We start from the raw sequence: 16,956 nt of genomic DNA on the forward strand, positions 1-16,956 counted from the left end.
ATAATGTGGCTTATCCGCATAGACCAATGACTTTACATAGCCCCACAGAAAGTAGTCTAGCGGTATTAAATCACAAGATCTTGGAGGCCAATTCACAGGTCCAAAACGTGAAATTATTCGGTCACCAAACGCGTCTTTCAATGAATCAATTGTAGCACGAGCTGTGTGACATGTTGCGCCGTCTTGTTGAAACCACATCCCCTAGACATCATGGTTATTCAATTCAGGAATGAAAGAGTTAATAATCATAGCTCTATACCAATCACCATTGACTGTAACGTTCTGGCCATCATCGTTTTTGAAGAAGTACGGACCAATGATTCCACCAGCCCATAAAGCGCACCAAACAGTCAGTTTTTCTAGATGTAACGGTGTTTCGACATACACTTGAGGATTAGCTTCGCTCCAAAAGCGGCAGTTTTGTTTGTTGACGTAGCCATTCAACCAGAAGTTGAATGGCTAAACAAAATTCGCTTATGAAAATCTGGAACAACGGCAATCTCGTTTTGGGCCCATTCGACGAATGTACGCCTTACTTGATGATACACGAGTTGGTTTTTGTAAGCACGTAAACCAAGATCCTTCGCCAAAATCTTCCATAAAGTGGATGGACACAGATCCAATTCCTGTGCTCGATGGCGGATGGACTCATTCGGGTCTTCCTCAATGCTACGCTCTACAGCAGCAGTAGCTTCTTCTGTACGCACCGTACGGCGTCTCTGGGGATGCGAGTTATCAATAAGAGTAAACGTGGTGCCAAAACGTTCCTTGGTTAATCGAATTAACTGCTCTGATGGACGATTTTGTCGACGATAAAATGGACGTAGTGCGCGATACGTATTCCGCACAGAACCATTATTTTCGAAATAAAATTGCACTATTTGCAAGCGTTGTTCAGGCGTGAGTCCATTCATGATGAATTGCCAAACCAATCTGAGAATAAATCACTTGACAGCTGCTAAATCGGTCGTCATCTTGAAAACTGACAACTTAAAGTTCTGTACATCGAAAAAAAGCACCCATTATAAGCAGGTACAGCGTGAAAGGCGGAATTCAAAAGTTTTCTAAGTATGTTGAATAGTTTATTTCTTCTAGCTCGTCTTCTTAAGATATGAAGGTCAGATCCACAAAGCCTAACTCTCACGTCGTTGACCTGGAGTTTCGTCGCTTGTGATGAAATCCGTCTTCCGTTTAGAATTGTCGCGTTTAATTTTATGTTATCATCGATCGAATCCCAGCTTCCCATTTAATTACTTTTATTTAAAATGTTTAAACAAATCGGAACTTCGTCCATGTATCGAGAAGTTTATATTTGGCGTGTCGAATTTAATGATTAGGAAACAAATCTGTGCGTAACTTTCCATTTTTGGTTTTAGGACGCGCACGCAAAGCGCTTCAACCAGCTCTTTTGGCAAAACCCCAACGAGCTCTGGGATAACTTAATCCACGTGGCAAAAGCGGCACTCGACATAATGCCGAGCGTCAGCTGCGCCTGCGTAGAGAAAATTGCGCAGACGATGAACATGTGTTTTCCGTCGCTCGAGAGTCACGCTCCGGTATCGGACGATGTTAAAACGAACGCTGCCGATTTGTTGGCACACGTGAAGCACGTCATTCAAGAGATGGAAGTCAAAAAGAGTGCCCCGGAAAAACGGAGCAGACACGGCGATGATAACGAACCCCCGCCCGACCATTTTAGGGACATACCTATCTTTCCCACAAGCGCGGAAGTGATTTCGCGCCAATCCCCTTATCTGAGGAGGAACATCGTCGACCGACCTTACGACAGCGTCGAACAGTACTTGGATATCCAATTCCGTTTGCTGCGCGAGGATTTCGTAAGTCCGCTGCGCAAGGGAATCTGCACATACTTGGAAGATCAACACAAGCCGAGGGGCGAAAGGAGGAGGCTGGAAAATATCAGGTTAGTAATTGGGAAATCAGAAAAGCACTGTGGATGCTTCATTAAAGTTGTATGTCATCGTCATCTTCTGGGGTTCTGCAAGGTTCCCACCTCAACATTGCAGTCGGGTTACACTACACGAATTGTCAGCTATTTCAATTGTCAATTGTCAGCGGTCATTTTGATAATTATCAAAACGTCAAAACGCGTAAACTTAAAGCTATAATGTTTATCTGTGTGCTTAAAATCACATGCTGATAGATCCCTATTAGTTTCCTATTTTTTTTAGGCTTATGTAATGTAATAGTAAATAATATTACTTTATTTATATTTATTTTCAATGCGTGACGTCGCTGTAGGGTCGTTCTGCTACCCAAAAGAGGGTTATAATGAAATTTTGCGACATAAACGCATAATCAGTTATAATAAAACGCATATTATTAGTATTAACAATTTACAATGACAATTACGAGTTTTCCGAAAATGCAGAATCACATTGAAAAAAAAATGTCGAATAAATAAATAAATGTAAATACGAAAATACCGTAACTGAAGTATAGGTCGACAAATCAGGTGATCTGGGCGTTGAAACTGCAGCGGGCGGTGCTTAAATATTTTTTAAATGAAAATTATTAGCCCAGTCATATTAGGTTAAAAAAAGGGGTCAACCTCGGAATGAAAGACAATAAGCTGTAAATTGGTATGAACCTTTGTTTTGTCATTCTAAACGTTGTCTCAAAAGTCACAAACGCTATCTTGCGCGCGTCTTAAAATATTCAAGGTCAAAGGTCACAAAAATCGGTTTTTCGCGAATATCTGGCTTCCTATTGCTTAAATGAGATTTGCGCTTATTATAAAAGTTGTGGGCTATAAAATTCTCTACGACTTTTGTTTAAACTTTTTTTTCATACGACCAACCGTTTTTGGGGTAGAGCGCGAAGAGTTCACAGCATAGGAGAAGGAGTCACATCATCAGGAAATTTTCTTTAAAAAAGTTAGAAAAGGCAATGCCAAAACGCAAATATACTCTTCAAAAAGTTTTGACCAATATCCTCGTACTAAAAAACATTTTATTTTTACGCGCATTTAGTGGCTGTGACACGACTTCTGCGCTATTTAAAAAAAGGAAAAAAAACTGTTACTAGGGCATTGGAGAAAATTCCCGATTTAGATAAACTGGCGGAAGTATTTCAACAAGAAAACTGCCCGAAACAAACATTATTTGAAAATGGCGCATCTTGTTGGCATTATATAATGCTCCAACATTGAGCATTTCCGCTACATGCAACTAAATAAACCTGTACAATTGTCAACACTTCCACCAACAAGTGTAGCAGCTCATCAACATATAAATCGTGTCTACTACCAGATTCAAACGCGGTTAGGGAAGGACCTAGAACCTCATGAATGGGGCTGGATGCTTGAAAATGAAATCCTGGAGCCCATAAGAACGTTATTACCGAACTAATAAACGTAATGTTTTGCAATTGCAAAAATGGTTGTGGTTCTCGCTGTGGATGCAGAAAATCAGGGCTACAATGTTCTTTAGCTTGTGGCCAGTGCAACGGACAAGCTTGCCTTCGCTATATCCAAGTAATCCCGATGAAGAAAGCACATATGATCCCGAAATTCTGGAAGGTTTGGAGATGAATATGACCGATAATGAGGACGATGACAATGAATTGAACATTGAACAACAAGAAGAAGACGACGAAGAAGAAGAAGATAATTAGCTTCCATTTACAATTTGATTACAATTAAAATCAACGAAGATACTTTTAATATTTAAATTCACATTTTAATAAATGCATAATATGCATTTATTGAAAGATATGTGTAAAGTATATTCTCTTACTGTCATTTTAATTTAAAATATAATTAAAATATATAATCCAGAATTAATAATATGCTATACTTAAATAGTTAAATATGATTAATTATATATAAATAATCAAGTTACTTATTTTAATTAAATATAAATAATTAATAATTACTACATAAATAATGGGCATTGTTTAATAATTCTAATTTTCAAGTAAATAATTGACTTTATACAACGTACTGATAACCATAATTCACGCTTGACCTTGCATTAGGCCGTATATGACTGTACGCTGCGCACTCATCGCGCTCTACCCCAAAAACGGTTGGTCGTATGAAAAAAAAGTTTAAACAAAAGTTGTAGAGAATTTTATAGCCTACAACTTTTATAATAAGTGCAAATCTCATTTAAGCAATAGGAAGTCGGATATTCGCGAAAAACCGATTTTGGGACCTTTGACCTTGAATATCTTAAAACGCTCGCACGATAGCGTTTGTGACGTTTGAGACGACGTTTAGAATGACAAAACAAAGGGTCGTACCAATTTATAGCTTATTATCTTTCATTCATAATATGACTGGGTTATATTAGATAATAAATTTTAATTGCAAGTGGTATTTTTCCGTTTTTTTAAACACCGGTTTTAAAAATTTAACTGTAAGTAATATACGGGGTGTATTATTTAAATAATAGATTACATTTACAAAACGACAAGGTAACATCAGTGTCAGTTTAAAAGCGGGGTGAAGTGAAATAAATTAAATGTAAAAATGTAATGGCCTGACATGGCAGTCAAATAATATACCCGTCAATATTGTTGTTTCAAAACTGGAATATATTTTAATATTTGCCTTCATATTGGGCAACTGATTGGTATTATTTCTATCAGGGTATATAAAGTCAAGTTTACGAACTACGAAGTCCAAAACGAATACAACTGTTACACGCTACAGTTCGATTTTGGTGAGAGGAAACGCAATTTTAAGTTTGAAAATTCGAAAAGGTTCATGTTCGGTTCCTTGGTCTGCTTCACCGAAGACAGTTTCGCAACCCTACTGTTTGGGATAATCGTCAATCGCGACATGAAATTGCTAGAGAAAAGCGAGTTAATGGTGGGGTTCCATGACGAGGTCCGCATAGACCTCAACACCGAGTTCATAATGATCGAGAGTAGCGTATACTTCGAGCCCTACTACCAGGTCTTGGGAGTGTTGCAGAGGATGAACACCTCGAACTTTCCTATGAAGAAGTACATAATCGACGTCACGACCGACTCAAGCCCGCCTCGGTATTTGTTACACGGGGATCCGGTATTGTATGAAATCGAAAATCACAGCGTATGTCCCCTTTACATCCCGAGGGAGTTGAATTTTTACGGGCTGAACGAATCGCAGCTCGCCGCGTTCAATGCGGCCTTGTCCAGGGAGTTTTGCATCATTCAGGGACCGCCCGGGACAGGCAAAACATATTTGGGTGAGAAATCGATATCGAAAACAACGATTCCACATTATAATATAATAATATTTAATGTAAGTCGATATTAGGTGCTTTTCTACTCCCGTCTGTAAAATACCTAATTAAAGTCTGTTCATAGATATAAGAAAATGACTAACTGATACGAATTAAGGAAAGACTCGGGCAAGCTTTAAGAATGAAATGACCGAACAGGTCCGTACTTTGCTTAGAATTTAGTTATTTGGGGGATTGTTAGGAAAGATACTAAACAAAATTTATTAATTTATGTTTAAATCTAAAATAAAATTACAAATTATTTTTATTATTCACATAATATATCAGTATCACTATCGCTATCAACGCCTGTTCTAATTATTATTTGTTCTACATTATTTGCAATATGGATATACGATTTTTCTGCTTTTTAAAAACTTCGGTTTCTATAAGTTTGAGGACATTGGAGTTAACACAGGGAAAAACATTGTTACGACCAATGGCAGATTTCAGTTGGTGCCAAACATGTTCAATGGGATTAAATATACAGTGGTAAGGTGGAAGCCTTAAAACTGTACGCCCTAGATTTTTTGCATAATTATCACAGACGTATTCCTTTTGTAGGTTCAAGCTTTGTAGAAACTCATTTAATTGCTTTTTGGTATAATCTTCGTGAAAATAAATGTCGTTATTATACATGTAGTTTTGGATTGTTGCTTTTGTATCACATGAGGAAGGGGTTTTAGTCAACAGTCTACCTTGATAACTTGCATTGTCCATTACAATGACGCTATTAGGAGGAATGTTTGGAACTGGTTTGTTTTTAAACCAACTTTCAAATAAATCAGCGGTGGTTTCGTCATGGTAATCCAGAGAAGAATCTTTAATATTTTACACACCAATTTACATACGTCACGTAAAAACGTCTGACAAAACTAGTCATCTAAGTAAAACACAACAAAGTAACAAATAGGTACATATTAAAACAAGAATTGTAAAACAATCAGACGGAAGAATTTTTTCTCCTTAATCATTTTGATCATTTTTCTCCTTCATTCCTTAATCTCTATGCTTATTGGATACATATGTATGTCTTCATGAGCAAAAAACAATTGCGCTCCTTCATATACAGGGAAGGCAGGGTAAGTATACCCAACTCTTCCCCTACAATCATCCCGATTACTCACACCACTCTGGTGCAAACCAAAGAGACTGTGATTCCCCGATGCATAACTTCACATAAGTAAGGCTTACGGAATACCTCAAAGTAGGCTGTTTACAGTACCATATTTGAAACATTTTCTGCAAGATAAGCAAAATTCCTGCTTAACTTCGCCGCTACAGCCCCAATTTGCTCACCCCATTGTGCTTTTGAAGCCAAGGAACTTAATTCAACAGATTTTTCTGCTAACTTCTGCACCTCCAACGAGCCCGGCGCAAAGAGTATAATTTACACTTGTATAGATAGTAGATATAGTAGGTCGTTCATATATATACTCCAATCGTTATCTCCTGTTTCGTCGATGTCACACCGCTATACTGCATAGCCTGGTTAATTAATGGGGGCCATAGCAGTGTTCTTTTTTTTTCTAAAAGCAAATTGATTTTCTTATCAAAAAGGTGTATTATTTGGTGAGACACACTTATCAAAATGTTTGACAGTATGGGAAGTAATGATAACTATAACAACATTGTGGAAGCAAAACATTGATAACGATAAAACACGACAAAATTGCTTCAAGGGAAAATCAAATATTCAAAGTGCCTCCCGTCATTTTCTATGCAGGAATTTATCCTGCGTCGTGGTAGGGCGAGTTAGTCCAGGACAGCAAGGTTTGGAAAGCACACTGCCCCAACAGGTTGGATAAGTAGTTTCTGAAAGAGCCTGATGTTATTCATTCAAGGTGTTAATGGTGGTCTTTTCGAATTCGGCTTACTTATATTCAAGTCCAAACTTATTCTTTTTAAGCTTAAATGCGGATTAATGTGAACTAAAATGTCTTCTATTGGGATAATCGGCTGCCTATACTCGATCACTCACGCATGCGTATAGAAGATATTGGAAAAACACAACCAGGATGTCGGCAGTTGAATAAGACATTTTTAATGCAATAAACACAGTAATTAATAAACTTGAATAGTCTTTAACAACAAGCCTAATTTTTATTAAAAGAGTGATAATAACCAATAATTGGAAACAGAAAGGAGTGTCACAACGTAGTAATAATGTCTATTTATTTATTTTTTATTTATTTAGTCTTAAATAATTTTATTCATATTTTTTGAGAAGACGGCTTTAAAAATTCGAGATGGCACACCCTCTGGTCGTCATTTGAGAATCTCAAAAACAATTTTCAGCGCATTCTCTCTGTCGATTTACTTAACTTTTTTTTTTTCAAATGATTGGGAACATCCGTTTCCCCAATATCGTCTTTCGCAGTCCTTACTGGGACACTTGGTATACTGATTCAGTGGGGCGGGGCTACAGAATGGACATGAACATTGTCTCGGATGACTGAATTCCATGTTGGTGATTTGGGTGATTAGATATTTTTATGGATTCTTGGATTTTTCTTCGGTAGAAGAATTGATTATATGCAAGAATTTTAATTTGGTCGAATAAGATTTGATGTCCGATTTCAGGATTGATAGTCTCTTTCATGTTCTATTAGCTTAGTTAATATTTTTTGTCCTGTCTCTCCAATGTTTTCTTTGCCCCAAGTACATGAAATGCTTTAACCCCCTGGGTATCAGACGGAATGTCATTGTTGAATGGAAGATGTTGATAAATTTTTGGACAAGTGGTGAATCTGGTTTGGATTGTGGCAAGTGTGGGGATGCTTTAGGAAGTTGTGGTGAAGTGTATTTTGTAATGGAATGCTTAAATCTCTAATACGGAAATTATTTGAGAGAAGAGCAGGTGTTAGGTGTTTTAACTGTGGGTCCTTTGATTGTTGACCATCAGACTAAATAACAAAAGTATCATCTGCTGGAAGTATCTATAGCTTTCTTTTCAAAAGATTCCATAAATATATTTGCGATGACTGCTGATAATGAAGAACCAATAGCTGTTACTGATATTTGTTGATTAATTTGACTGCTACAAGAAAAATATGTTTCGGACGAGCATTTTTTAAATAAGAGTACCAGAAATAGGAACTTTCATCCTTTGAAAATTTTCGCAATAAAATCACGTTTTTTCCGTTATTTCCGTAAATTTAATATAATAAACTTTTCAATTTCAAAATTTTTATGCGTTTTCGCTGATCTCGTTTTTTCCAACGTAGGTTTAAAGATCGCCCACACGCTGCTCGCGAACCATAGGGTTTGGTATAAGAATACGCCCATGTTAGTGATTTGTTTCACGAACCACGCACTCGATCAATTTTTGGAGGGCATCGTGCCGTTAACTACACGCATACTGCGAGTGGGGGGCCAATCTAAAAGCCAGGCCCTCGACGAATTCAACATCCGCAAGAAGCGTACGAGAACGGCGAATCCGGCCTTCATACAAAAAACTAAAGAACTGAAAAATACACTGGGGAAAGTTAAGTTTATAAGCGACATTCTCGCCAATATCGATTCCAAGGCTTGTGTCATAGATTTCTCTGCGTTCAGCGAAGTAATTGATGAGTATAATGAGAGCTGGTTCGATTCGGCCTATCCGCGCGATATTGAAGCTTGGTTGTTATCAGGTCGTCGAAACCATAGTTTTGAGAGAAGAATTTCCGAAGCGCAGGTAATGTTACAAATCTTATAACCCTAACATTTAATTCAGCTTAAATAAAATGATTAATTTTGCTTTTATACCGGTTTCACGTAGAGATGTTTGAAAGAGATTACGACGTCATTGTCTGGGTTCAGTTATCATAAATGGATATTCGCAAATGGATGTCTGCTACCTGTTGAAAGTGTTATTAAAAAAAAAATCGCCGCACCTTTTTTGCCATTTATATATTTTATTAGCTATCTAGTGCAAATGGTTTTTTATGTGGAACATTCTCTGTCGTTTAATTATAAATACCCTTTCGTAGACTATATTGCAGTTGATGTTTTGCTCAAGTCTCAACTAACCAAAACTCTGAACAAGTAAGTGGCCAAATTGTGACTTCAGATCGGATTATTGCCTATTAGCAGTTCAGATTTAGGTAAGGTTACGGTACAATACAGCATTTCATATAATTCATCTCGGTGCCTTAATATCAATCCTACAATTTGGAGAAGCTGCCTCTCACTAGTATTGTCATTTCTGACAATACAAGATGTCAGCGGGATGGTTTACGATAACTCTTCGTCTGACAAATATAGCTCAGTGTTACCCTTTCTTAAGCTGTGTAGTACACTTGATGTTTTGCCCAACTCTTTGAAAGAACTCTGTACAAATATGTCACAGGAAGTTGTCAGTTTGTGACTTTAAATCGATTATTTCCTATCAGCAGTTCAGTTAAGTGGCAGTTTTAAAAGCACGATATTGTTAATATATTGTTAAACCACGGTTCTAGTTATGCTTTCTGACCGACAAATATCATTTTCAGTTCATATTCTCAGTACCCTTGTATACAGAATATACAGTTTTAATTTTGTGGATTGTCTTCAGTACCTCGTTCTCCCCCCCTCTATACATTGTGTTTTCTAATTGAATATCAATAGTTATGGGGGCGGTTTTTGTGTCCATTTTAAAAAGAAAACTTCATGTGAACATATGTCCTAGAAGCCTTAACTTTTAAGTAAAGTTTTCAAAAATATTTTTTTAATATCTGTAATACCACTTTAGATATTTTAATGAACATGTACTGTCTCAATATGCATTACTACTAATAGGTTTGAAGATGGATGAAAGTCACAAAAACTTTTGGTGAATGGTGCTCCTCCCTCTGTTATAATTTTCGTTGCACTAATTTTAGTACTAAGGCAGAAGTCGTAAAAGGATCTTTCTGACCAACATTTGCTAAAACTTGCCTCCAATTTTTCGACTTTTGGCTGTACTTCATACCAAAAAGGCATGTGCTACTTTACTCCACTCGGTGTTTTCTGAATACCAAAATGAAAGTTACGTGTTGCGAGGCCATAAATGGCAATGTTGCAAAATTTACCGGAAATAAAAAACAATTTTTTTTATTAATCACGATTCAACTGTTAGTTTTAAAATACCTTATAACTTTCAAACATGTCACATTATAAAGGAAAGTTTCTCTTCGAAAGTGTGCAGTTTTGACCCCCTTTACATAGCCCCCTTTCAAAATAAATTAGTTATCTTTTTACCATAAGCATCTTGATTATTAGCGTTACGATTGCGCAGTATTATCGATGCAATTTTCGTCTTCCCTCATTTACATTCTAAGTTACAGCCTATAAACATGTCGGTTGATGAAGACGACATCATCCTTGACGAAAATGAAACAAACAACAGCGAAGACATTGTATTGATTAGTTTAGACGCGTGGAGGAAATATATCGAAGATTTAGATAACGAATTGGTAGCACTGGATAAGAATCTCGACGGCAAAAAACTTTCAGATTTTTTGAAACGGGAAAGTGTTTTTAATAAACTGCAGGAAACTCGTTCCAATCTTCAATATGTCGAGGTAATTATAAAAAATGCTTGTTTTGTGTGTGAAAATGGCGGTAATTTAAGGACACCATATACCTATTTCAACCTGAACCGATAAACCGAGCACTGTGGAATATAGCAAACTTAATTCTTCCAGTATTTACAGAGAACCAAAAAAATTATTACGAAAATACACAGACTTGTTTTACATTTCATATGTCCCTGTAGAAGTAAAATAATGTATAAAACACAGATATGTCTTTAAATACTGAATGCCGTTCAATAACATGAAACCCAACCCACTGATGGTTGTGAAAACTTAAAAGTAAACCCTCATTTTTTATTACAGATTTAGATGATACCATATAGCCGTTGGCTTTCGTCCGAAGTATTCTTTTTGTTTCTCAGTAAATCTTCGTTTTGACATATTTTTTTACTCCCTGGAATAAAATACCCAATTAGGCGCTACTCAGGCGTGCGTAAAGTGTCACTTTAAAACGTCAACTTCATTAAATACTGTCGCGAGCCAACTGCTAACATAAACGCGAATTTTAGTGACTCCAATGCTCAAGATTTATCGCTCCTGTTTTGAATGCATTCACCCAGAAACCGCGCTTTTTATGGAACTTACGACAGTATTTATTTTGTTAAAATATGTCGAAATTCCATTTAGGAAAAAAAGGAGTTTAAGTGTGGAAAAGCAGTGCAGAATTGTAATTAATTGGCCGTTTTTGTTCTTTAAGCCCTGTAGATACGACGCAATTTCCTTTAATGTAACCTTTAAAAATTGCAAAAGAGAAGAGGAAAGCAATAAAAAAAATTTTTCAAAGAAACTTCCACAGTAATACTTTTTACAAAACTTCTGGATTCCTCCTGCGTCGGTTTTTGCTGAGTCGAACTTGCTGACGTTTCGCCGATCATCATGTTGGCTTCTTCAGAGCTTGACTGAAACTGGCTCGTATTTTACTCTGTACTTTTACTTTTACTCAAGGTAGTCGCAGACTAATCAAGATCTCTTCTTCCCAAGTTGTGCATACTATATTTTTTTCTACTCAAGTTGTCCCGAATCCCACAAGGAGATGCACGAAATCAGTAGTTTTTGATAGGACCTGTTTCTATTTACTCAGTGTCAAATTGTGCCTGTGTGTACTCCAATATTCACTTACCTACCGGACCTATCAATAAAATATCCCAAATTTTGATTAGCTGCGTAGCATTCCTGGTCATTTTCAAAAATTTTTTTTCAAGTTCGTCCAGTTGCAGCCGAACTGACAGAAAGGCAATTTCGTTTTCACCAAGCGTGATGGCAAACGAAAACTTCTTCGAAAATATCTTATGCTTGTTCTAGTAAAAATTCACCTTGTAGCTTAATTGTTTTCTTATATTTCTTGGAAGTCAATTTTACGGCAATGTAGCAACTCAGTCAGTTGCGCATGCGCAAAACGTCCGTAGTAGGGCCACTATACCTATATAGCTATATGGATGTTTGTATGGGTTTGATATAGAGCTGCGTTGCTAAAATAACTTTGAAATAATTATCAACTTTTATCGATATATTTACAACAGTATGAATATACTTTGGTCCCATGACGAACAAAAATTTTCAAAATATAAAATAAAAACGGAATTTAATCGGATATTAGACTCATAAAAATCAAGCAGTAAACCCTTATCGACTAATTAATTTAAGAAAATTCGTGTACGACTGATGAATTCATAAAAAAGGAAATAAAAAACGGTATTCCTCGAAATTGGTGGAATTAGGAAATTGGATAATAAAATTATTATCGTTATTATTATTATTATATTAAATCCAAAATCTCGGGAACGATATTTATCGAAGATACTTTTTGTACGTAAAAAATGAGGAATTATTTAAAATATCTGCTTTTTCAATGAAGCGACAATGTCGAAAATATTTCAGATACATAGATATAGATATAGATACGTTAGAAAAAATATGTATCGAATAGCTGAAGAATCTGTGTTCTTTTAAATTATTTTTTGCTAAAAATTAATAACTGCCGTTCTTCTTATTTTTAGTTTAGATTGACAGAATTTGGGCAAAATCCGTTTAACAGAATGCGACCGGAATATCTTAACTTGCAGCACCCAGAAAATATGCTCCCCGACCAAAGGTGGCAACTTTATTTCTACTGGCTGGACCTATATACCACCTTCTTAAGAACGGAATATCGTACCCTCGTCAATAAATATCAACGCATATATCAAGTTTATAACGAATTAAGGGACATCGAAGATATTCAATTGATGAAGGACCATTTGGTTGTGGGGATGACTACCACGGGGGCTGCTAGACTGCAGTCATCCATACAGGTATTGCGTTTAGGATAATGTTATGCCCCAAATAGTTTTTACGCGGATAGTTCTAGTAGTTTTTAACTTTTTTTTTTCAAAGTTACTCAACAAAAATTAACCTAGGTCCGCTGGTTTTTTAAAATCCATCAATTGATATTTTAAAATGAATATGTAACAGCTAGTCCGGGAGCCCTGGACCTTTTTTCAAAATGATAAGCACCAAGCTAATTCTTTGAAAATCGTTTCATTTCATCATTTAGTTTTTATCTAAATCTATAGACATTGAAATATATAATTTGAAATTAAATTTGGCCTACAAACAAATAGGTTTGGTATCGGGTCGCCACCCCCTCAAAGTTGTATTTATTATTTATTTATAAAAAGTGATGAGCAACATGCTAAATTTTTTACTGTACACTAAAGTCCCACACTAAAGTTGTTGACCTCACAATAATACGTTATTCATCAGCAACTGTAGGACACCAAAATTAAATGAAACTTTATGACGATTTTGTTTATACTTGTATTTAACTCATGACAGTGTTAGATTAGATAACGTTTTGAAAAAGTAAGTGGGTGATTATATGGGTGAAGTGAAAGAGGAGAGGGTAAATAAATCAATTTTTTTCTTTTGACATTAATCGATAACAAATAATGCGGTACACCCATTCATTATAATACTAGTAATAAGTAAGTGGGAAAGGTAAATAAAATTGATAATTTTTATTTTTTCCAATGTCTTAGATTAATTTTGTTGTCAACGTGAAATATTTACAGAATACAATGAAAAACAAAATTCATGGCAAGTCGTCATCATCAGTTTCACTGGTTAATTCAACGTCTTCTCCGATGCTAATATCATCCTCGTCATCTTCATCACTTTCGACGGTATCCATTGCATTCAATTACACATTGAATAAAAAATTATGATATTTTTCACTTAATTAAACAAACTCTCGCAGCCATGATCAGAGTCGGAAAGATTTACAGGTATGCGGAGCAGACTGAGGTCTCGATTTGCAAAAAAAGATTCCTGGTAGAGGTAAATGTTCGCCTTGATAGGATTTCTTTTTTGTGGTCAATGACTTCGTTGACGAGGGCTCCGAGATCTGTTCCACCGCCTCTAAGGTTTGCATGTTTCGGTGGTCTCGGAGAACAGAAAAATGTTAGTTGTGTAATTAATAATTATTTTATCACCGTCGCACCTTCAACCAGAAAAACTATTCGAGCAACGCGCCTTTTTAAAGTCGCTCGCTTTCAGACCTTGAAAAGTCCCATAGTGATCGTGGAAGAGGCGGCCGAAGTTCTGGAAGCGCACATCGTAGCCGCTCTGACGGGCAGCTGCAGACATCTCATTTTAATCGGCGACCATTTGCAACTGAAACCGAGCGCGGCGGATTACAAAATCGAAACCGATTACGGCTTGGGCACAAGTTTGTTCGAGCGTATGGTAAACAACCGGATCCAATGCTACACGCTGAACGTCCAGCACAGAATGAGACCGGAAATATCGTCGCTGATCAAACCGGCGATTTATCGCGATTTGCTGGACCACGAGTCGACGCAGCACAGGCCGCCCGTGTCGGGATTGCAGAAACCGTTGTTTTTCATCGACCATCGGCACGAGGAGCAGCTGTGCCAAGACGAAAGCAAGAAGAATCTGCACGAGGCGCAGTTTCTTGTCGCCCTCGCCAGGCATTTGGTGCTGAACGGTTACGAGCCGAACCAGATAACCATACTCGCCGCGTATCTGGGCCAGATGTACGAAATGATGGGGGAGAAGAGGAAAGCGATGAACCACACCTTGCTGCAGGGCCTCCGGATCGCCGTGCTCGACAATTACCAGGGCGAGGAGTCCGACATTATTTTACTGTCGTTGGTGCGCAACAACGCCGACAACAAGATCGGTTTTCTGCGCATCCAGAATCGGGTGTGCGTCGCGTTATCGCGCGCGCGCAACGGATTTTACGTGATGGGGAACATGGAGATGTTGTGCGCCGCCAAGAGCGAAAGCGACGTAAGTGAACGTGTTTTCTGACATGCTTACAGTACAGTGTCCCAGCAAAGACAACCAGGCATATATAAGAAAAATTCAAATTTTTTTGTTTAATACTATATGCAAGAAAAAGTGATGGGCGTGTTCGGACATTTTCTCAGATAAGTGTCCGTATCTCCAAAGGGGCTGAACGCAATTTAATATACTCGGAGTCTTTTAAATTGATTTTCCCTAGGGTATCAATCGCCGTATGAGTGACGTGATGACGATTGCTTACCTTGCCACCAGGTTAAGTTTTCTGAAAAAACCTCAAAAAAAGTGGTAATAAATGTAACGATACTAGTGTTTTTACGTCATTAGATTGTGTTCTCGCCTTCCCCTCACGAAAGATATTCAATTTAATTAATGTTAGGCAAGAGCAGTGATCCCGGTGATGTGCTAAATTACACTGGTCTGCAAGAAACATTTTTTTCTCTCCTTTTTCCTTCATTTTATTTTATGCTCTAAACACAATCTGATATACAAATAAGTACCACACGTTGGTTTTTAATTTAATATTTATTCCATCAAAAAACAATATTAAAGTATAAATTATAATTTATTTGAACATTATACAAAACTTACCAAAATATTTGATATAAAAGGTAAACAATTAAACGACAAGTTTTCACTGAACTGTTGTAGTGTCACAATGAATACTGCGCATGCGCATATTTACTACCATAAAAATCACCCTCATTTCTGTTACAACTCTCTGAAACTCATTTTGTATGTATATTTACTTTTTGTAAAAAAAATCATATCGAAAAATATAGACGTGATAGAAAAAATCGGCCAACGGGGATAGATTGAAAACGTTTGAATCATTATATTTATCATAAAATTTTTTAAAGGAGGATTTCATTGCCAGCCAGTGTTATAGCTGACACAATATTGCGCAGTCTATGAGTATGGCCATCGACTTCAATATCTCAGCGCGGTTTTACCGATTGTTAATTAACAGTAACTAATTCAATGGAGGTTGCACCATCTGTATACGATTTATAACATAGAAAATGGACATAATTTACTCAGATATATCAAAAGCTTCTGACGGAGTTGATGGGACCATGCTCTTACAGCTGTTTAATATATTTTCAAAGAAATCTTAAGATGTTAATGTGCTTGTGTCATAGTTAATCATCTGCTTTAGATTTGGAAGACTGTTAAAAAAACATTGGAGGATCAGAACGCTATCGGTTTCCATTTACCGCTGAAGTGCCAGATACATCCTTACAAGATAACGCACGTATCATTACATGACGACTTCCTAAAGCTAGCCGAAGGTGGTTGCGACGCGCTATGCGAAACCCTGCTCTCGTGCGGCCATATTTGCAAGAAATTGTGTCACGTGCAGGACCGCGACCATAATTTATATCAGTGCCGCGAAAAGTGCACCAAGTAAGTATTGCTGGATCATAAAAACCATTCCCGTGTGCAGTATGCACAGTACCACTGCAGGATTCTTCTATGTCACCATAATGATTTATTCTAATATTTTAGCATAGAATATGATGATCTTATTGACTTGGTCTATGAATGTTCAAATGTTTATTCATATTTGATTATATATATATATATATATATATATATATATATATATATATATATATATATATATATATATATATATATATATATATATATATATATATATATATATATATATATATATATATATATATATATATATATATATATATATATATATATATATATATATGTATATATATATATATATGTATGTATGTATGTATATATATATATATATATATATATATATATATATATATATATATATATATATATATATATATATATATATATATATATATATATATATATATATATATATATATATATATATATATATATAT

At 36.3% G+C, this 16,956-nt stretch overlaps 1 protein-coding gene across 2 annotated transcripts in view; it reads left to right on the forward strand.

Moving 5' to 3' along the window:
• LOC132707182 (NFX1-type zinc finger-containing protein 1-like) overlaps positions 1-16,956 on the forward strand; it is a 40,329-nt gene that overhangs the window by 6,604 nt on the left and 16,769 nt on the right. Inside the window, exons 5-11 of one of the 2 annotated variants that reach the window (XM_060678924.1) lie at positions 1,377-1,924; positions 4,615-5,198; positions 8,462-8,913; positions 10,517-10,759; positions 12,769-13,062; positions 14,306-15,061; positions 16,233-16,480. In XM_060678924.1, the coding sequence (XP_060534907.1) occupies positions 1,377-1,924; positions 4,615-5,198; positions 8,462-8,913; positions 10,517-10,759; positions 12,769-13,062; positions 14,306-15,061; positions 16,233-16,480 (3,125 nt within the window). The remainder of the gene's footprint in view (positions 1-1,376; positions 1,925-4,614; positions 5,199-8,461; positions 8,914-10,516; positions 10,760-12,768; positions 13,063-14,305; positions 15,062-16,232; positions 16,481-16,956) is intronic. The other variant, XM_060678925.1, reaches the window with a different exon arrangement.

The sequence above is a fragment of the Cylas formicarius genome, unplaced genomic scaffold, assembly GCF_029955315.1.
Source record: "Cylas formicarius isolate icCylForm1 unplaced genomic scaffold, icCylForm1.1 PGA_scaffold_9__14_contigs__length_23061073, whole genome shotgun sequence".
NCBI classification, from domain to species: Eukaryota; Metazoa; Arthropoda; class Insecta; order Coleoptera; family Brentidae; genus Cylas; species Cylas formicarius.